Source organism: Urocampus carinirostris, chromosome 5 (assembly GCF_059441175.1).
Source record: "Urocampus carinirostris isolate Australia breed hairy pipefish chromosome 5, RoL_Ucar_1.0, whole genome shotgun sequence".
Taxonomy (NCBI): Eukaryota; Metazoa; Chordata; class Actinopteri; order Syngnathiformes; family Syngnathidae; genus Urocampus; species Urocampus carinirostris.
This window is the reverse complement of record NC_142353.1, coordinates 36150877-36173294: the sequence shown is the minus strand read 5'-3', so window position 1 is coordinate 36173294 and position 22418 is coordinate 36150877. Positions and strand designations below refer to the sequence as shown.

The window sequence follows — 22418 nt, the reverse complement described above, 5'->3', positions numbered from 1 at the left end:
TTCTCATCTCATCTCATCTCATCTCATTAGCTGCACCGCTTATCCTCAGTTTTTATTCTTCACTATCAAAAATTGCGGTGACAAGCATTAAGTTACTCTCCAAAACCTTCCTCTCCTCTTACCTAATGTGTTCTCCGAACTAAACAGCTTTGCTAAAAGTAAGTTAAAAGCAGATACGCCCGGTGGGCAAAAATATAGGGGCTCTTTGAACTCAGTTGGTCATTGTTAACACATACTTAACAGAGAAAACATTCTACTTTCAACTTTGTGAGGAAACCTCAAACAACGCACCACACCTTTAAGAAAATCGTTTTGAAGTGTGTTGTTTTGTATGTCTTATGTTTTGGATCCAAACATTGCTGTGAGACACACCCACAAGTTCACCATCTGAAATAGAACCTGCATTACCTTAAGAGTAGGTGGCAGAGCATATGAATCATTAAGATTCTGTGAAGATGAAATTACACTGAATCTGTTTGACTCACACTGATCAGACACACACACCCACAGAAGTGCATTTAAAGTGTGCACACTGGGCATCCGTTCTGTTCTCATTTGTACTTTATGTTACAAGAGCAAGGTTTGTTTGAGGGTTTCAAAATGATTAATTAATAACTATTGGGAAAACATGTGACAAGCATTTAATTGAAACACCTAATTCATTCAATGCCAGACATTTCTTACATGGGAAAAGCCAGTGCCAGCAAATTTGGCCATTTTGACTCATTTTTATAAGGCCGACAGAAAATTGTGTTCTGTAGTATGTATCAAAAGAAAGCATGAATCCGCATCTTTATCAGAAAAAAACGTTTTTAGCATTTACTTTTGTTTAGTAAACAACTGTGGAATAGAATTTGGTCTTTTAAATATCAGTTTGTTTGCTCCTAAAGCTCTTCTTGTTAATGATCTTATTCGTGATCACAAATTTAAGACTACGTGAACTGTCATGTAGCATGCTCTTTGAAGAAGGGTGGTGGTGTTGCGCTAATTTCTGAAAAAATACTTAAACTTACTCCTGGTCATTTTGGAAGGGGGATTACCTCATGTGCGGTCCCTTCTGAAGGTTTCTTCATTTTCCTCATGTTAAGGTTTTTGAGTTTTTCCTTTCCCTGATGTAGGTTTTAGATCAGGGGATGGTGTCATAATAGTCTGTGGTTTGCAATAATCTGTTGTCTGTGAAGCCCTTTGAGACTCTTTGTGATGAAGGGCTATACAAATAAACATGACTTGACTTGACCAATGCCAAGTTTCTTAAAAATAATCATTTCAAGGAAAACCTCTAAAAAAAAACCCTTTTTGTGAAAGGGTGCATTTCAAGCAGAACTTTCACCTCTGTGCTTTTTTTTTTGCATTTGTGATATCTCCTATATCCAAACAATTCTTTCCCGTAACTTTGCTAGCAAAATAACCTTTTTTGCAAGAACACTGAACTGATACATGAACTATGCATGAACATTGCAAGAACTTTACTAGTAAGGTGAAGGAAACGTCATCCTTCTCTGACCAGAAGATGGCAATTGGATTTTGCCATTCTTTTCTTAAAAAGGCTGGCTCTGTATCCCATTTGCCTAGTGACTTTCACCACACTGCTTCACTACAACTAGTTGCCATATGGGGCGGCCTACACGCACTCATTCGCCATAAAAAGAACGCGACACGAGGAAGTGGGGGTTTCCTTAATGTGTAGACAAAAGTCTGATCAAAGCCACTCATACTGAAATCATATTCAGAGGCGTTATACTTGTCGATGCGCAGAGCCAAACACTTTATAAAAGTTTGTAAAAAAAAACAACAAAAATTATTTTTACATTTTGGCACTCAAGGACAATGCATCTGGAAACGTATTTATAAAGTTATAGACTTTATAAAAGTTAACCACAGGCGTATTAGATAAAAAAGTCAAGTCTATTTGTATAGCCCTTAATCACAAGTAGTCTCAAAGGGCTTCACAGACCACAGATTATTGTAAACCACAGACTATTATTATACCATCCCCTGATCTAAAACCTACATAAGGGCAAGGGAAAACTCAAAAAAACTCAACGTTGTTAAGCTATATAAGCAAAAACACAACAGTTTTACACACCATGAGCTATGCTGAACAACGGCTGCGCGACTGTCAAAGCTCTCCAAAGCAATGCCTCGCGCAGATTACCGACAGGTACAGAGGAAACACGAGCAAGTTGTACTTCTACTACATAGAAGATCAGTATATATTATAATAAGGAACACAAATGCGTATAATGTTACTAATAAGTAGTGTCGACTGACACATTACACAAAACATACTTGAGTAAGCAGTGTCTGAAACTAATGACAAAAAGCTACCGGACACCAGGGCAGACAATGCTAAAAAGTTGCCTGCCCCATTTTTCACAACTTGAAACACAATAAGACGACGAATCGCGACAAAAACCATTGTTGCAAATTGTTAAGGATTGATCATCAGAATATATAACAGAACAAAACTTTAAAATTAAGTTGATTATAAATCTACTGATAACATTCATTGCATGTATATGATATCACTGTTTTCCATCTGCCATCAGTATGTACCTGTATTTACTCATCTTCATTCATGCAATGTTTGTGTTGCGTCGTCTGCTACAAGCCACGTGAACTCCTCTTTCCACGATGCTTTTAATGTACGTTTACGTTTTGTAGCGGCATCAATTTTGTTAGCTTCTTTTGAATATTTCTTCTGGGGCTGAGGTTTTGGCTTGATTCCTAACCACTTATCCATTTTTCTTGTGTTCTCTGTATGTCTATATGCAAATGCACGACAGGAAGCACGAAGTTATTCGATGCAGGCTTCTGATCGGAGTATGCAAATTGCCAAAAGAACCAATAATCAGAAATGTTCAAAATCGGAATAAAGCGAACGTTTGATTTGAAAAAAATATATATAAATTTTTGAAAATGTTGTAAGCCAACCGGGCAGAGACGTTTTGTAAGTTGTACGCCCGACGTAAAAGATGCACGCCCGGGCCTCCGGGCAGACGTTATTTCAGACACTGGTGTAAGGCATGTTAAATCTTTGTTGCCCCACTTATCAAAGAAAAAAGAAAAAACAAAAAAATAGAAAAAAAAAACATCACTGAGAGTATTGGGGCATCCGCGGTGAACTTCTGTTTAGCATATAAAAATATAGATGTCCATTGAGGTGGGTAGATTTGGACACCAAATGTAAAACACCGGTTAATGTGAGCGCGAGTGTAGCCGCGATGCGCCGCCTGAGTGTCCTCCTCGTAAATCTACCCTCACGCCGCCACCACTTCAAAGCATCGCTTCGTTCTGACTTTACAAGTGGGACTTGGAAAAAGATTTTGGAGGCTTTTGAGGAAGGATATTTTGTTTCCTTACAGCCTGTTGAGGATGCCTGCCAAGCCGGCAGAGTAAAAGGAAAGATCGAGGACTGAGTTGCATAAGATCTCGCCGTCTAACATTTATTTGGATGATTTTGTATTGAGATGGTGAACTGAAAGTAGGGTTTCAAATAAAAATACCACTTTCTATAGGTATTGCTAAAGCCAAAATTAGATATGTGCATTTGAAGTTAGAAAAAAACTCAATTGCATATCAACATCTCGAGACTGAATTAGGGTTACAAACTTAGAGTTGGGTTTCAAATTAAAGTTTGAACTATTAACCTTGAGTTCGCATTTCAATGTTCAAGTAGAGTTTTAACCCTCTGAAATTCATTCCCAAAGTTTCAGTACTCGTTTAAAAGGTATTCTACGCGCTGCGAATGTCAAAACCGGAACAACTGGTAGACCCAATCGCGTAAAGGTTTATTGAAATATAGAGGAAATGCAGCACCGCGATCCGGTGCTCGCTGGACACGGGAAGCAAGACGCTCACGGGATCGGAACGTGGATCTTCCGGAGCGGGAGATCATAGCGTAGTTAGGCGGAAAAACAGGTCGTGAGCCGGGATGGGAGATCAGAACGTGGTCGGGATCAGAAAACGGGTCGTTAGCCGGGACGGGAGATCAAAACGTGGTCGGGGTCAAAAACACGAATCGTAGCAGGAGACAAACGGGAAATCAGGAACGGACGAGTGGAAAACGGGTCACAAAAAGGGACCGACGGGAGTCAGAGTCAAAAATGCTTGCCTTGTGAAAACAGAGGTTCGCTAACGGACTGACAAGAGGCGAGTGAGCTTAAATAGGACGGGGAACCAATCAGGTAACCAGCAGCAGCTGGCGCCACCGAGCGGGCACAGGTGAATGTCATGAGTAATCATGACAGGGAAACTCAAAAATGTTGTCTCAAAGTGTAGCCATCTGGCTTTTTGCAGTAGAGGTGTGACGTAATTTAGGAACACAACACTTTTAAAATGGCGAATCCTATTAACACAACACGTGAGGCAATTTCTGGTGGAAAGTAGGTGATTGCGGCTTTTTGGTTGTGTTTTTTGCCCTGTGTGTCGCTGTTGGTATCATTTTGTCTGGCTAGCTCCCCATTAGCGTCAATGCTGCCAAGGGTTTTCCTGTTTTTGTTTGCTCCAGGTTGGTACTCATTGGCTGTCCATCAAGTGTTGTTTGACTGGATAGCATGGCGTTAGCGCCGGTTTTGCAGAGTCCCTTGGTTTATCCCCGTAGGGGTTGGCGCTTTTCAGTATTGGTTGCCGGTTAGCCTGGCTGCTCACTGTATGTTTTTAATCAGCTAGCCTGTCGTTAACGGCGGTTTTGCCGTGCCCTTTGGTTTGTTTCTTCCTGACCGGCTTCACGTTTGTCGCCATAACTGTTGCCCGCTTTTCGTTGTTGGTTCTCTTTCGGCTGCTCGCCATTTGTTTTATCATTACTGCATCAACCTGTGACACAACGCCTAGGAATACTCCACAAAAACTACCAAAACTTCTCTTAAAACATCCCTTACCTCTTCGACTAAATACAAGTAAAACAATATGGCGATTGATTTGCATCTGTGCTGGTGTTCCTCCAATGAAATCACAGCTTAGGATGAAAATTACAAGACATGCTGTCTTAAAAATGCATTATCTCGGAAGACAATTCGAATTTACCGATAAAATATATGTAGATTAGATGCAAAGAACATCGATTTCCTCGTGATTTGCATGTTTCAAAATTTAGGACAACCTTTAGGGGTTTTGAAATGGAGTCAAGAGAACAAATAGAGGCTTTCAAGCCAGGGTAACTATTGAAGACTAGCTTTACAGTTCAAGTAGGGTTCTCAAGTCTTAGGGTTTCAAACAAAATTTAAAGTTAGGGCTCATTTTGAGGTTAGGAATTTAAATAAAAAAAAAAAAGGATATTAAACTGTAAATCAAAGTATGATTACAGTTTTCAAGTTGAGTGTCCAGAGAGAAGTTTGAGGCATAAGAGGCAAAAACAAACACAATGACACTGACTGCAAACAAAAAAATAATAAATCAGCAAAAAAGGAATCTTGTCAATAACCATCTTGTCTGTTGGAAATTACTGTAAAATTCAATTGTGGGTTGACGTCTATCAGAATGCTGAATAACGTCTGAGCTAGATGTTCCCTGAAGTACAAGACAAAGAAACAACAAACAAAAGAGAGTTGACGCCTGGGTCACTTTTGATTTGTTTCAAGAGCTGCCAGTTTTTAGCCTGCATTGTTTTTGTTTGGCGATTCAAAGCAGCTTAGCAAAATAAGCAATAGCCCACGACTCAGACACAAAATGCAAAAATGCCATAATTTAGTCCAACCTCATTCAGCATATTAATTTATTTTACACATGTTGCAAACGACCAGCTTTCCCACCATTTTGAACCTCCCAATCGTGCAAAATTCTAACCCAAGTTCAAACACTGAACCTCTGAACCTGAGGCAGCTGCGATAACCACAAGTGCACCGTATCGCATTTAAAATCTAGCCAATGCAAACCTGCAGTAGTTGTGGCTTCCTAGTCCACCCTCGCCATTGGGGTACTTGAGGGTGTTGTAAGGGTGCTGGAAGGTTTCATTCCAGAAGAGGCAGGGCTTCCCCCCATACAAACTCGTCTGCTTCTGGAAGCCCCTGTAATCTTCTCCGTTGGCTGTGTAACACTCTGGAAAATAAGACAAAAGGAGAGAAATTACGCTATAGTAATTAAACAGCTTTAAAAAAAACGGGAGCAACTGGAAAGGAATTTAAAAAAGTGATTAGAGCAACAGTAATCCATACCATTTTTTTACATCTTTATATTTCAAAATTGTGTCTTAAATTTGGATGAATAATCAATTTTGGAATAATTCGAAACAAGACATTGTAAGAATTCTTTTTATTAAGTCTATCCATCCATGTCATGATTACCGATGCGACTCACCTGTGCCCGCTCATTTGGCGCCAACCGCCGCGGGTTCTGATTGGCTCCCTGTCACTATTTGAACCCTGTCCTGTCAATCCCCTGTTGTCAGTCCGTCTGCGAACCTCTGTGTATACAAGGCTAGGCTTTTTCGACCCTGACTCCCATCTGTCCCGTTTTTTTGCTCCCGCTTGTCTCCGGCTACGACCTGTTTTGCTCCTGACCACGTCTGCTCTCCCGTCCTGGCTTACAACTCATTTTCCGATCCCGACCACGTTTTTGCTCTCCCGTCCCGGCTTACGACTCGTTTCCCATACGACCACATTTTTGCTCTCTTGTCCCGGCTATCAACCTGTTTTTCCATCCCTGACATCGCCATCGCCCGCTACAGAAGATCCACTTCCGTATTCGGATCACAATCGGATTGCGAGAGTGACTTGCTTCCCGGGTCTAGCGAGCACCGGATTGCAGGCGCTGCACTTCCTCTTTCCTTCAATAAAACTTGTGAGCAATGTAACGCAATTGGGTCCTGTTTCCGTTCTGGTCCTGAAAATCCATCCATTCTCTGTGCCATTTATCTTCACTAGGGTCGCGGGGGTGGTGGAGCCAATCCCAGCCAACTTTGGGCAGTGGGCAGAGGGACAACCTTAACAATGACAAACAACTCACTAGCTCATTCACACGTAGGGACATTTTGACCAGCCAACTCACCTGACACGCATGTTTTTTTAATATGGGAGGAAACCAGAGTGCTTGGACAAAACCCACGCAGGCACGGGGAGAACATGCAAACTCTGCAAGGGGGAGGCTGCTTTAGCTGGAATTGAACCCTGTAACTCCACACCATGGGGCTGTGCACTTACCACCGCCTCATTAGTTTTTTTTTTTTAATGATTCAACTATTTACTGTAAATAACTAATTAAAAAGGTTTTTATTTTTAGCCACCTCTCACTTGGGGTATATGACTTTGGTATGTAGATAGATAGATTTAGATTTTTGTTTCATCTGGAATAATGTGGCCCAACAATTTTGACTGTCAAGCAGAAAAAAAATTGAGACAGAGAGCAGGCAGTGAGTAAAACACATGCAGTAAAGATGTGTGTTTTTTAAGACTATTAAAATGTTTCAACGTATCGAGAGTGATGGCAGAAAAAACACAGTTGAACAATAACGCGGGTCTTCGCTGCTGTGTGCTTCCTTTGCGGCGTTTGCCATAAAGAAAAATGAAAAAAAAAATCTGAGCACAATATTGTTTCAATTAACATCAAGGCACGGTTCCAGTTTCCAGGAAGTGTATGACAACCACATGGGCCAAAGGACGGGTTTATTTCCCAGGGAAAAGAAAAAGGAGTTCAAACAAAGAGAAACAGCTCAACAGCATCAGCTCGCAGGACATTTGAAGCAATTTACCGGTCTCTCTGAGATCAAATAGTTTTGTTTTTGTTTATCAACAAAAGTCCTAGATTCTGTGCCTCAAGAATAGTCAGTATTACAGAAGAAAATAATTCTTCTTTGAGGTTTAAAGAGAATAAAATTGACATTTGGTTAAGTGCATTAAACGTATCTCACTATAACCCGATCATTTCACCTGGCCATAGAGGGTTTTGCACCGACAGCTGTCATTGCCCTGGCAAAAAAGGAGCAAAACGAAGGGCCAGCCTGTGTTCAACATGTGAGGCTTGCTTTCAATTAAAAGTCATGGTGGGTTCAGTGGAACTCGGCTGGCTGACAGGAAACTGCGGGGCGTCGGCTTCCTGTGGTAGTGATTCCGCAGTGTCATCTGCTTTGGTGGCATGTCACCGAACGCAAACAACTGTTGCATGAAAGATTAAAAACAACACACCGGCTGCTTTTCGTTAGACGTATGACCAATACTAAGCAAGCTGAACAGCAGATTTATTTTCTTCAGACGGAACACAATGTCCCATAACTGTTGAGTTTTTACAGGGGACAAGCCCAATTACTGCTCATTTGGTCCCGTTGGAATTACCTGGTGCTTACAGGCACAGCATTGGTGAACCACTGCTATAAATTGGTTTTACATGATGTTATGATGACAACTCAAGGAATTGAGAAATATAAATTCTCAAAGGCTTACTCTTAATTGTCTAAGTTGTTAAAAACAACACTTCTGATGCTGATGCTCATAAAAACACATACATTTGATACAATATAGTCTTTCATATTTTAGGGTTGCAACAACTACTCGAAAATATTTTTATACAGACGCTCCCCTACTTACAAACATTCGAGTTACGGAAAACGGTAGATACGAACATTTTGTTCGGTAAGTCAAAAAATATCCGGACATTACATTTTGTATTGTGCACCTTTTTCCGAGTACAGGACAGTACTCTAGTGCTTCTTTACGCTGCTACCGGCGTGTGACGCTGTGAGAGCTCACCCAGCATCCAGCCCGAAGAAGAAATCCGGCTTCCTCTTCCTAGTTCATGTGTAAACATTCTATATTGTATCTCCAGCACTTTGATATTTTTAGCGTTTAATATCGCGTGCATCCATTCAATATGGTTGGTGTAAAGTGTAAAGAAGAAGCGAGCTGTTTCTTTTGAAATGAAAGTGGAATAAGAAAGCTTGATGCGGTTGAGAAAATGGTTGGAACAATTGGCCAGTTTTTACCACTGAGGAGGAAGTCGCCTAACTCTTGAAGCTCATCTTCCAAAAGTAAGTTAAATTTAACTTTATTTATCTTTATAGAGCATAATATTTTATCAAATGTTTATTTTTTACTACAAAACAATACAGGTTACATATACAAGCCTTAAACATACTTATATAAACCTTAAACATACATTCCATACAAACTACTACTGAATTTAGTTTGCAAAATGCTCATAATACTTATTTTATTTACTGTTTTCTGCTCGTAATGATCCTGTTCTTGGTTTACAGAGATAAAACAGTATGCAGTATGCATTATGTTCAATAAATGATCCAGTTTTCATTGTCTCAATTATCTCATCTCATTGTTGCATCATAATTTGCCACATAATTAAATCAACTTTATGTTAAATTTAAGCGATTTGTTTTCGGATTATTCGACAAATTGTTTGATAGTCGGTGACTAGTCGACTATAAAAATAATCGTTAGTTACAGCCCGACTATATTTATGAGAACCCAGACTTAATATTTGTGTGTAATCTCGGATGTTCATAAAATGTACTTTGGGTCTGACAAAATTCAATATATTCTGATGTGAAACATTCACACAAATGATAATACCCTTATTATAGATTCCAAAGCTGCACACTCCAGTATTATTGCATGTAACAAGGGGCGTGTTCCTCAATAGTACATTTCAAGATGACGGAAGCCACAGCCTCATCAAAAAAGCCAGCACTGCTATTGAGTGTTTGGCAGAGGCACAAAACCTCGAATGGTGAGTCACCAGCAGCCAGAAGTAATCACAACGGTTCGAGAGTTCCCCGGGATAACGTTGGGCGGTAGGATGCATTTCCATTGAGTTCACGTCCGTCAAAACATCTTCCAACGACACAAGTTGGCTGCATGAGGTCACTAATGTCCCTCAGTAAGACCTCTTGGCAGAGTCAACTGCCCTGGCATGAGGGCGATTATGTCATGATTCGGCCACCCGGCCGGTAGACGTTAGGGTGTCCCCTGAGGTTTACGGGAATGGTTTACTTGTGGTACGGGATAGGGAAGTGGCAGATGTGTGAGGGCATTGAGATATGTCAGTGGGGGACCGCTGGAACCAAAAAAGCATTGGTCAGGCTACAGTTTAACAAAAGAATAGAATTGTTATTGACGACAAAGATATGTACATTGTTTACGCGATTAGAATTGGAAAATTACAACATAGATAGATAGATAGATAGATAGATACTTTGTTCATCCCCGAAGGGAAATTCACATTTCCAGCAGCATCCCTGAGAACAATCAAGAACAATCGAAAATAACACGGGAGCTGCTGGAGTGGCTGCCATTCGTGACGGCGCCGGAAGAAAAGATTCAATTTGAATCATGTACAAACAAACAAACAAACAATTGAATCATGTACAAACAAACAAACAAACAAAATATTCATGTTTCAATAAGTGTTAGCTTAATATTTCAATTGGCTATCTGTCCACTTGACTTTTGACATCCTGCTAAACATCACTAGTGTGGACGCACTGAATTGGTTTTGAAATCTTAAGAATGTACTGTATTCATGAAAAATATCCATCAAGACCAGGTTTTATATGTCTGTGTGAGTAAGGGTGCAAGGCAATTGAGCTGATAATAGCTATCAAAACCAAACAAAACTAGCTTATTAGTCTATTCATTCACACTCTAAAAACAGTTGGGTCAAAAATACTCCAAGTTTGGGTCAAATATAGACCAACCCAATACTTTGGCTGATTTGAACCCATGTCCTTTGTTGTTTTGCAGAAACAACACCCTCCCAAAATTGTGTACAGTAATGCTTTAATTTTTGTACAAGACAGTTCTGCAAAACAAAAACGCAAACAATTGGGTTGTTTAGTGTCAAACAAGGCCATGAAAAGGGGGCCTGTTTCTGACCCAGCCATTTTTTAAGTGCACTCACGCAAGATACCAGAAGCTTATCTTGTTAATCTTATTATTTTGTTCAGTTTCATCATGTTATCCGACCGAAAACCCATCTGTATCAAATTGGTGGACCATAAGACAAACTGAAAACACATCAGTAGCTACAAGTAACTCAAACTATTATTCAGTTAGCAATGCAGAATCCATCAGTAAGTGAACTAATCTTCAACCCTAATCACAGCCAAAAGAACATGCTATCTAAACATCAAACCTGTGCGATAAATGTGGTAACTTCTTATGATAACAGCCATTTCGGCCAACAGAAATAAACACAACTCAAAATAAATCATTTCACTCTGGGTCACAGCCTAAAACGAACCCTTTTCTAAGCAAGTGAAAAAAAGCAAGATGAGTGAACGGCCCTGTCATTACATCAGTCAGGATTTGTGGCTCTTGACTTCCACATAGCCACTTGAAATAAGATCTAAGCATTAAGAACCTGTTAGGCTTTTAGATCACATGATCACAGAAGTACAACCAAACAAATGAGAAAAAACATGGGTACAAATACAGTTGCCCGGTCATGCATATGCCAGAGTAGCGATTTGTCATGTTAGCAAGCAGGGATGAAAAGCATGGGTAATTACAGGCGATGGCTTCCTCGCTGGCATTAAGAGCTTCCGTCTAACTTTATTATATGCTTGCAGCCACCGAGGACTTGAAATAAAAGACACAAATATAGTTCAAAACTAACACTAGATTAGACATTTATTTGCCTTAGCCTTTTACACAGAAGAGTAATCGAGATTTGGAACAGACCCAATTTATTTCGACACAAGACTGTGAGAGAACTGTTGTATGTGAAACTACATAATGTTTACCGTTGGTCTTCAATAATACATCTTTTATAATCGTCACGTCACCGTTTGGAAGGGTATGTGATAGGCGTAAGTTAGGTGTGAAAGTTGGGAAGAGTAAGGTGATGAAGTGTTCACATGACGGAGTGGGCATGGCGTTAGACATACGGTTGCATGGACAGGTGCTGGAAGAAGTTGAAAGCTTTAGGTACTTGGGTTGTGATGTGGCTGCAGTTGGAGGAATGGAGTGTGAGGTACTCAAGGAAGCAAGGAAGCAAGGTTTTGGGTGCTCTGAGGAGAGTGATGAGCAGCAAGAGTATGAGTATGGATGTTAAGAGGAGACTGTATGAGAGTGTGATTGTGCTGACTGTGTTGTATGGTGCAGAGACATGGAGCCTGAACGCAGATTTGTGAAGTAAATTAAATGTTTTTGAGATGAAGTGTTTGAGGAGTATGTTGGGAGTGACAAGATTGGATAGATTGAGAAATGAAATTGTGAGGGACAGAATTGGAGTCGTAGTGGAACTGGCAAGCGTGTGGATAAGAGAGTACTCTGTTGGTTTGGACAAATGGAGAGGTTGGATGAGAACCGAATGTTGAAGAAGATCTACAGAGCAGAGGTAAATGGAAGGTGACCAAGAGGAAGGCCGCGATTGACGTGGATGGATGGTGTTATGAGTGCACTGCAGGAAAGAGGTCTAAATATAGTGGAAGCTAGAGCTCTTGTTGGTGATAGGAATACGTGGAGAGGTGTTGTAGATTCAGATTCAGATTCAGATTCAGATTCAGATTCAGATCTACTTTATTGTCATTCTAGTACACGTGTATACAGAACGAAATGTCGATACATCTGACCCGCACAGTTTCCTCGAATGTACAGATATAAGTAAAAGTTGTATTGTATTATGGCTACGTATAGTATTTTACCATACCATAGTGCCGATAGTGCAAGAGGAGTAGCTAACCAGATGTGCAAAATGGGCATTCAGGTTAACAAGTCAGGTAAACAGTAACATTAACACTGTAACAGTAACGCTGTAAGTACAATAGTGCAGAGAGCAAATGTGCAAGGAGTGGCAAGCTATAAAGAACTGCCAGTAGTGCAAAAAGTCAGATTAGCAGCCGTTAAGATTTAGGTTAACTATATGTTAGATTGACCATTTAACAGTCTAATGGCCAGGGGGACTAGACTACTGCGGAACCTGGTGGTCCTGCACCGCACACTGCAGTACCTCTTCCCAGAGGCTAGCAGAGTGAACAGTCCATGATGGGGGTGAGAGGGGTCCCCGATAATGTTCTTAGCATGGGATAGGCAGCGCTTCTGGCCAATGTCCTGAATGGAGGGAAGTGTAGTCCCGATTATTTTCTCTGCTGTCCTCGTTACCCTCCTCACACTACCCCAGTCGGTAGCGCTGCAGCCTCCACACCACACAGAGATACAGCTGGTCAGGATACTCTCTATGGTGCCCCTGTAGAATGTGATGAGGGAGGGTGGGGGCAGGTGGGCTCTCCTCATCCTCCGCAGGAAGTACAGTCGCTGCTGTGCCCTCTTAACCAGTGATGCAGTGTTCACGGACCAGGTGAGTTTGTTTGTAATGTGCACCCCTAGGAACTTGATACTGCTGACAACCTCCACAGCCTTGTTGTTGATGCAAAGTGGGGCATGGTTGGGCTGGTTTTTCCTAAAGTCGACAATGATCTCTTTAGTTTTGTCAACATTCAGGACCAGGCTGTTGTCCCTGCACCAGGCCACCAACTGCTCCACCTCCTCTCTGTAGGCCAGGTCGTTGTCGTCCCTGATGAGGCCCACCACTGTTGTGTCGTCAGCATACTTCACGATGTGGTTTGTGGCGGACCTAGGGACGCAGTCGTGTGTCATCAAGGTGAACAGCAAGGGGCTCAGGACACAGCCTTGGGGGGAGCCCGTGCTGAGGTAGATGACATCTGAGATGTTCTGACCTATCCGCACTGATTGGGGTCTGTCACTGAGGAAGTCCAGCAGCCAGTTCCGCAGGGGGGTGTTGAAACCCAGGAGTCTCATTTTGTCTACCAGATGTTGTGGGATGATGGTGTTGAATGCTGAACTGAAGTCCAGGAACAGCATCCGCACATGTAAAAGGATAGTGGGATTTTCGGATGCGTTCTTTACGCTGCTACCGGCGTGTGACGCTGTGATAGCTCACCCAGCATCCAGCCCGAAGAAGAAATCCGGCTTCCTCTTCCTAGTTCATGTGTAAACATTCTATATTGTATCTCCAGCGCTTTGATATTTTTATTGTTTAATATCTCGTGCATCCATTCAATATGATTGGTGTAAAGTGTAAAGAAGAGGCGAGCTGTTGCTTTTGAAATTAAAGTGGAATAAGAAAGCTTGATGCGGTTGAGAAAATGATGCGGCAGGGGTAAACCAGTGAAAGCTGTCGGGCCCTGCTGTTGAACAAAAGAGTGTGTTGTGTCACCCTGACCCGGGCGACATGGCCATTTTCTTGTGTCCCGTTTCATCTGGAGAGACGAAAGCATGACCAACTTGGGTGCCGAGGTGCTTAACTTGTTTGGGTGTTTGGGCATTTGGTTTGGCCATGGTCCAAAAATGTTTGTGTGTGTTTTTTGCTATTTTTTCCCCTTTTTTATTTTCTCTGTTATTGTATGTGTTTGTCTTGCTGTCGGTCACCCCTTTTGAGGGATATGACCAAGGTAGATAGAATAGATTAATCGTCACAAACGTATAACCTCACCTGGATTTAGCAAACAGACAATTTATTTCAAAACCACAAAGGTCGCCCCTCTTTTGTTATAGGTTTGATATAACCTTCGAAGAGCTCCATGATAGTTAAGCAAAGAAGGCCAATGAATCCCTTTAGAACATTTTCTCGAAATCAATGTTCAATCTTGAGCTTTCCATTCATGTGGGAAGAAATATGTTAAATAAGCAAGGAAAACAATTTAGTAAGATTTACCCCCTCTTGATGATTACTATACTACACATCTTTACCATTTCCTTTTGCTGTATCCTGGTAGTGATTACTGTTGTGACGCTCAATAATGTCATCAGCCAGGAACATACCAGGGTCAGTCCAGATGTGGAGGTTTGCCACAGTTCCTTGATGGGGGGTCGCTGAGGGCACAGCTGCTTTGAAAATTTTGTTCCAGTTTTTATGTGAGTCAAGCCCAAAAAGGAACCAAGAAGTTTGGCAGTTTTGTTTGATGAAGACATTTGTGTCATGTCATGCCAATTTATGTGGTACTTTTAAGGCAGATTTCTCACGTCCTGACCATCGACCAAAAGCATACAAAGAGACTCAAAATTTTAAGAAATCATGACTGAAAAAATACTCTAAAACAGGGTCTCATATGTGGCGGTCACGGCCACAGAGATGCCCCCTTAGGACACCTGAAGTGCCTGTGGACCTGCTTTGAAAATAGCTCCGCAGTGCAGGGTCATTTTGATTTTGAAGTAGAATGTTTTTTTTAGTGGGCAGCACGGCAGCGCAGTGGTTAGCGCTTGTGCGGCACAGTTCATGTCATGGGAACCTGACGTGGGTTCAAATCCAGCTCCAGACTTCCTGTGCGGAGTTTGTATGTTCTCCCCGTGCTTGCGTGGGTTTCCTCCGGGCACTCCGGTTTCATCCCACGTTCCAAAAACATGCATTTCAGGTGAATTGGCCGGTCCAAATTGTCCATAGGTATGAATGAGCGAATGAGTTGTCTGTCCCTGTGTGCCCTGCGATTGGCTGGCAACCAGTTCAGGGTGTCCCCTGCCCACTGCCCGGAGATGGCTGGGATGGGCTCCAGCCCCCCCGCGACCCTAATGAGGATAAGCGGTACGGCTGATGAGATGAGATGATTTTTTTAGTGGTTGACTGAGTCTATTAACTCTACTTTCAATACTTAACCTGGTAATAACATGATAAGATATTATTTTCGAAATGCTTATCAAACTGGGTGCCCTTTGCACTAATTAGTAACAAAAAATAGCTCACAGCTAAAAAAGTTAGAGATCCCTGCTCTAGATATTTGAAAATAGACATTTTAACTATTTCCTGGATCCTTTAGAACCAACCTTTTTGAAGCTGGGAACGACTTTTTTGTTACTGATTGGTGAAAAGGGCTACCAGTTTAATGTGCATTTTACTAAAACATCTGTCATGTTATTACTATGTAGTTATAATGTTATTATTTTGTTGGTACCAGGTACAATTAGAAGTAGGGTTAGAAAAGTAAACCACTAAAACCTCACCCTTGAAAAATGGCACAGTGATTTACATATATAAATGATAGGCTCAATTGAAAAATAATTCTAGAGAAAATTGAACATCTATTTAAAGACACTGAATATGATTTCTCATGGCGTTTGGAGATCAAATTTCCTAGAATCCATCATAACCCATAACTGGTGAACTGTTTTTAGAACCATTCCGCAGGCTACCCAGGTGTTCTTAGGGGGATACCTGGTACCTACAGGTACAACTTTAATGACCCCTGTATTAGAAGGAAAATAATGGCAAAAAAATAAAAGTTTGTCATTGCTAAATTACTTTGTTATTAACAGGTTGTAGTTATTAGAAGAACGGTTCAAATAGGCTTGGTTTATCACTAAAACATGCTAATTAGATCTGGTCCGTGGGCTACTCATGTGTTCTTAGGCTACCTGGTGACCGATGCCCTAGAACAACACAAAAATGTGTTTTTAAAAGACTGTTTTACAAGCAATATGAATAGGTTTAGTGTCTTGCCCAAGGACACTTAGACATATAACACGGGGGAGCCATGAATCGAACCTGCGACCTCTTGATCCCAAGACGAGCGAAATCAAATATAATACATAAGTCAAGAACACAAGGTCAGAACTTGACCAGACCCTGCATGGAAGCTGCAGGTATTAACATTTCACAATGGATGTGGTAAAAGGTGGTGACGGTGGTCTTCACTTTTCCCTCTCTTCCTTGTATTTTAACCACCGGGCCCTCGAGCTAGAGGGTCACCAAGAGTGCAAATCAAAATGGGGGTAGAACAGATGCCGCTGACCGGCTAATTTTTCGGTCAATGACTACTCAAAGGGATTTTACAATCCCTCGTTGCTTTTAATGCCTTTGTCATAAGGTTGCCGGTCCACCCTCCTGCACAACCCCTCCGGTAACTGGACCATAAACCTCACTCATGCCCGAAATAGCCTAGGCCGGGGACGCACTTCCTGCACTGATTCCTCACCGCACAACCTCTCCGCTTCAGCCGCCAGATTCTTCGCCAAAAGTCGCAAAGCAGCATCTATAAAAACGGGGCCCCTGTTATTTAGAAAGCTAAGGGAAATAATCTAATCTACTGGTTCAAAATCTGGAGTTAATCTACACGCACCGCCAATAAACCTAGTGTTTGAAGTTTGTTCTTATTTGCTCATATTACAGTGCTGGGATAATCAGCAGGACGTCAACATATGGAAGAACCTTTTGCGGCCGGACAAGAATGGAGTAAGCAGAGTCAATTTGCGGCTTTTCAATTGGCAAAAGTTCAGGCAATGACTGACATGCCCAGGAGTGACGTACGGAGCAATCAGACGGTGAACCCGAGGAGGCTGCTTAAATATTGACAGCGAGGACCATTTACCTTGATGTGTGTCAAGACCAATTACGTCCATCTCAAACATCTTTTAGAGCTCGGTTTAAACATAAGCCAAAGGGAAGCTATTCTTTTTCAAATATGAGAAAAGACGTCATCCCATACAACTGACTCTGTAGGACCCAAGGTCTCATAAACACTCAAGTCAATCCCCCCCACATTTTGGAATGCAACTTTTTTTGATGAATCAATAATCACAAGAGATTTGAATGACTCCTGGGAGGTACATGTTATATAGAAGAAAAAATAAGGGAAAATAAATGTGCAAAAAAAGGACAAAGGGTCAATAAAATCAGTAGGAATGGAAAATATGAGAACAAAACGAAAAAACCACATGTAGGAAATAAAATGTAAGAAAATAATTACCAAAAGAAAGATAACAGGAAAAATACAGGACTAGAAATGAAGGATGGTGAGTGTGCAAAGAAAAAGAATCGAGGAATAGAAAGTACAGTCCCTAAATTGACCAAAAATGTGAAAATGCGCTTTCTGATCCGGTGCAACTTATGTACCAGAAAATACGGTGGATAAAATTGGAAATGCAGTTACAACTAAATGATACTGCATATGGTAACTGTTCTGCCTTTGAGGAACATATAGAGTGGTCTTTGAGTGCCCTCTTGTGGTAAACATTGTTTCTCGTTTTGTTTCTCGCTAAAAGTAAAAAAAGAAGCGCAGAACGTTCATTGCAAATTCTCTTTGGTTGTTGCTTAAGGCAATGATTGTCCGTAAGTGTGAAAAGTATTTGGTTACTTGAATGAAAATTTTTGTTTATCGTAATGTTTTGCATGAAATTATTTAGTCTTTTTTGGATTGTAGTTAGCATGTCTTAGCTTAGCTTAGAATGTATCTGTATAGTTAGCAAGCTAACAGGACTTTGTTGTTCTTTCAAATTATGTTCCACGGTTAGTACACTTTTTTTATTGCTAAATTCAAGCACTTTTTAAGGACTTTCAAAGCCAATTTTCTCCAATACCATTCATTCAAAGAATAAATAATACTTTAAATAATACACCACTATATTGTCAATATCAATAATTAATCAATTGTTGTTGTTATTATTATTAATATTATTGATCCCACTAACACTCATGACGTATTTAAGGTGGGTTTAATCCAAGAAAAGTCAATTCTTCTTGAAGAGATGTACAGAATTTGGAGCTTTGTTGCTCTCTGCTGTCACCCTGTGGCTTGTGTCATCATTGCACCCTCAGTCAGCTCTAAAATGATGTATGTGCAAATACTTGCATTTCTCGGAGTCGCTCGAAATCTCTTCGTTTTTCGTCCTTTATTTTTAAGCAAATACGTAGTATTTTTCATTTAATGGTGGGTCTATCAAATCAGACTGCCGAGAAACATGGCAACAATTCCAAGCATTTACAAGCCCTTAACCTAAGACTTCCATCTCCCCTACCAATATTTTTAGTTTTACAGCTGCCTTATAAGAAAATGAATTGATTCCGGACTGGAGCAACGCTAACCACCTGCACCTGAACACGACCAAGACCAGGGATATGGTGGTGGACTTCAGGAGAACTAGAGCTCACCCGGTTCCTGTAACTATCAAAGGAGAATGTGTGGAATTTGTCCAGACTTACAAATACCTGGGTGTGCAGCTGGACAATAAACTGGACTAAACGGCTAACACAGAAGCTCTATGCATGAAAGGTCAAAGCCGACTGTACTTCCTCAAAAAGCTCCTGCAAATCTTATTTGAGACTGTTGTGGCAAGCGCCTTCTTCTATGCGGAAGCGTGTTGGGGAGGCAGCGCTAAGAAGAAGGATGCCTCTTGTCTTTAATAAACTGGTGAGGAAAACGGGCTAAGTTGTGGGCACAGAGCTGGACAGCCTGACAACTGTAGCTGAGAGACGGGCACTGAAAAAGCTGCGTTCAATCATGGACAATTCATCACATCCACTAAAAAGCATCATCTCCAAACAGAAGAGCAGCTTCAGCGACAGACTGCTGTCAGTCATGTTTCACGGACAGACTGAGGAGATGATTTCTTCCTCATGCCATGAGGCTCTTTAACTCCACCTGGGGGAGTAAAAGCCCACATTACCCCCCCACACACACACATTTGCATATTACCCTATTTTTATTATAGTGTGTATTTTAAGTAGCACTATTTAAATACTCTATATCAACACGTTATATTGGGTAAAAGCCCACATTAAACCCCACCCCCACATTTGCATATTACCCTATTTTTACTACAGTGTGTATTTTATGTAGCACTATTTAAATACTCTATATCAACAGTTAGGTATTTATGTACTCTATTTCTTTTATTTTATTATTATTTTATTTTCAACACAAGGATACTGCTGGAAGTGTGAATTTCCCTACCGGGATGAATAAAGTATCTATCTATCTAAGGGTAGTGATTAGGGCCATTGTCCAAATAAACAGCAACTAAAGAAAACAAGTCTTAGTTATTTGGGACGTCGTTCAATAGCTGTCGAAAAAGGGGATATATTGTAGTGAAGATAGCAAAGTGACCATTTATGATGGAATGGGTTTATTTTAGTGGTGAAACCAGACGTCATAATGTTAAAGTATATTCTAAAAAAAAAAATTAAATTAAAATGTATTTATTTATGTTTTATGCAACCCTAGCTCTCACTGTAGATTTAATCCAATATGCCTTATAGTCCAGTGCACTTTATATATAAAAATATTTATCACAGAACACATTTTTTGAGGGTGAGCCTTGTATACTGCAGAACATATAATAAAAGTATTAGAATATTAAAATAAAAAAATAAAAATCTTTGAGGAAAATAGACAAGACACAAAAGACATTTAGCAATGTGCTGATGACATACAAAATGAGACGATAGGGAAAATACACAATGTTAATACAAGAAATGTACATGCTTCCATGAGGCGATATTATTCGCAAGTATATCAGTTTCCATTGCTACGTAGATGATCATATCTTCCGATATGTGGAACTGTGGAAATTTGGAGGCCTGCCTCACTGAGATAAAAGAATGGATGTCACTCAACTTCTTGCGCCTTAATTCTGAAAAGACCGAAATGTTAGTTATTGGTCCATCTAAATGCCGTGACTTGTTCTCAAAAACGGCTCTGAACATTGATAAATGTAATATCACCCAGAGTGACTCAGTCAAAAATGTAGGTGTCATATTTGACCCCAATCTGTCCTTTCAAACACACAATAAGAATATTACTAGAACACCCTTTTCTATCTATGCAACATTGCTATAATTCGCCCTATACTGTCTCAGTTGGATGCGGAGATTATAATTCATGCGTTTGTTACCTCCCGTCTCGATTACTGTAATGCACTACTCTCCAGTCTCCGGAAGTCCAAAATCAAGAGTTTTCAGCTAGTACAAAATGCTGCAGCGAGGCTTTTAACTAAAACAAGAAAGTTTGATCACATTAACCCAATTTTACCGAGCCTGCATTGGCTCCCTGATAGCTTAAACTGTGATTTTAAGGTTCTTTTGGTAGTATACAAAATCATGCATGGACTTGCTCCCTCATATCTTTAAGATTAAATTTCCCCTTATGTTCTGGTCTGGAGCCTTCACTCTGAAAATGATGGTCTACTAGTGATCCCAAGAGCCAAGAGGAGATCCGCAGGTACGAGAGTTTTCTCCCTTTGGGCCCTGGTGCTGTGGAATGCTCTTCCCCCTGGGATTTGATCTGCCACCTCAGTGGAAACTTTTAAATCTAAGCTTAAAACACACTTGTATTCTATAGCATATGAATAACCTATATTTTATGTTGACTCCATCTATGTATTATTTGCCCTCATGTAGGTTTTAGATCAGGGGTCATAATAGTCTGTGGTTTGCACAATAATCTGTGGTCTGTACAGCCCTTTGAGTCTCTTTGTGATTAAGGGAGTCACAAATAAACTTGACTTGAATTGTTAATATTATTTTTGTTGATTTCATTAGTGTCTTATCAGCAGCGTCTACTGGGGGGGGCATTGGTCTGGTGGGCCAGCAGGCAAATAAACAGCTGCCGGAAACACTGTGTAACTAATCTTGTCTGCTCACATTAGCAAAGATGTTTTGGGGGAATCCCAAAAAATCAGAAGTTAAACAACCATTCATGATGAACTTTGTAGGTTTCACTTAACACGGCCTGAGGGTGTTTGCTTCACAGTTCAGCCTGGACACTTTACATTCTTGGGACAGATCCATAAGAGATAAAAGGGCGAGCAAGCTGGGGACCATGAAAGACAAAGTGATAGCAAGGGAAGACTTCAAAAAGAAGAATGTCGAAGGAAGACAATGAGCACTTTTATGATGCCGCGCTTTGTTAAGTCAGGTTATAAATGACCCTCTCTGATGCGGCAGGCTCTTCACCTCACATTGTTCTAGGTTATAGACCCAATTTCTTACTTTTATGTATCAACTTTCCTGAAAACTTTTTGAAAATGTATATTTCCTGTATTTTCACACATACATATTTATTGGTGTACCCAAAAGTCTGGGTGTGCATTGTACACAAAGTTTTACAAAAGTACATTACCGTATTTAGGCAATAATTAATGAGTCGAAAATTGATGCTGACCTTGCTTGCACAACATTGAATGCAACAGGATTCAAACCCAGATTGCAGCTTTTAAACGCTTAATTTAAACCACTAGGGTTTTAGATGACATAGGAAACGTCTTTAGATTTGAAATTATCACTACACTATTTTTTCTCACCGTGCCACATTGTAATGGAGCATTATGGGAAATAGTTCAGCCAAAAAAATGTTGTATAACGGGGTTACTATGAGTAAGTATTCTCATCTCATCTCATCAGCCGTACCGCTTATCCTCATTAAGGTCGCGGGGGGGCTGGAGCCCATCCCAGCCATCTCCGGGCAGTGGGCAGGGGACACCCTGAACTGGTTGCCAGTAAGTATTGTGATGCTGAAATAAAATATAATGCGTTTAATTGTATCATCTCTAACTAGTAGTCTATTGGTTAAGATTTGGCGCTTTCACTATCGCGATCTGGGTTTGAGTCCCGTTCCATTCAGTGTTGTGAAAATGTGGTCAGCCATATATTTCGACTTGTCAATCACTGACCAAATATGGTAATAACCAGGTTCAGAATTAACTCGTGATTATTTTCAGTTTTGAGGTCATGGGATAGAATCCTCTGGT

General features: G+C 40.7%; 1 protein-coding gene across 4 annotated transcripts in view; it reads right to left on the bottom strand.

Moving 5' to 3' along the window:
* The window catches only part of kremen1 (kringle containing transmembrane protein 1), a 118595-nt gene that overhangs the window by 50734 nt on the left and 45443 nt on the right, over positions 1-22418 (bottom strand). For all 4 annotated transcript variants that reach the window (XM_088335177.1, XM_088335178.1, XM_088335180.1 and 1 more), the window contains one exon: positions 5874-6036. In XM_088335177.1, coding sequence (XP_088191303.1) covers positions 5874-6036 — 163 coding nt within the window. The remainder of the gene's footprint in view (positions 1-5873; positions 6037-22418) is intronic.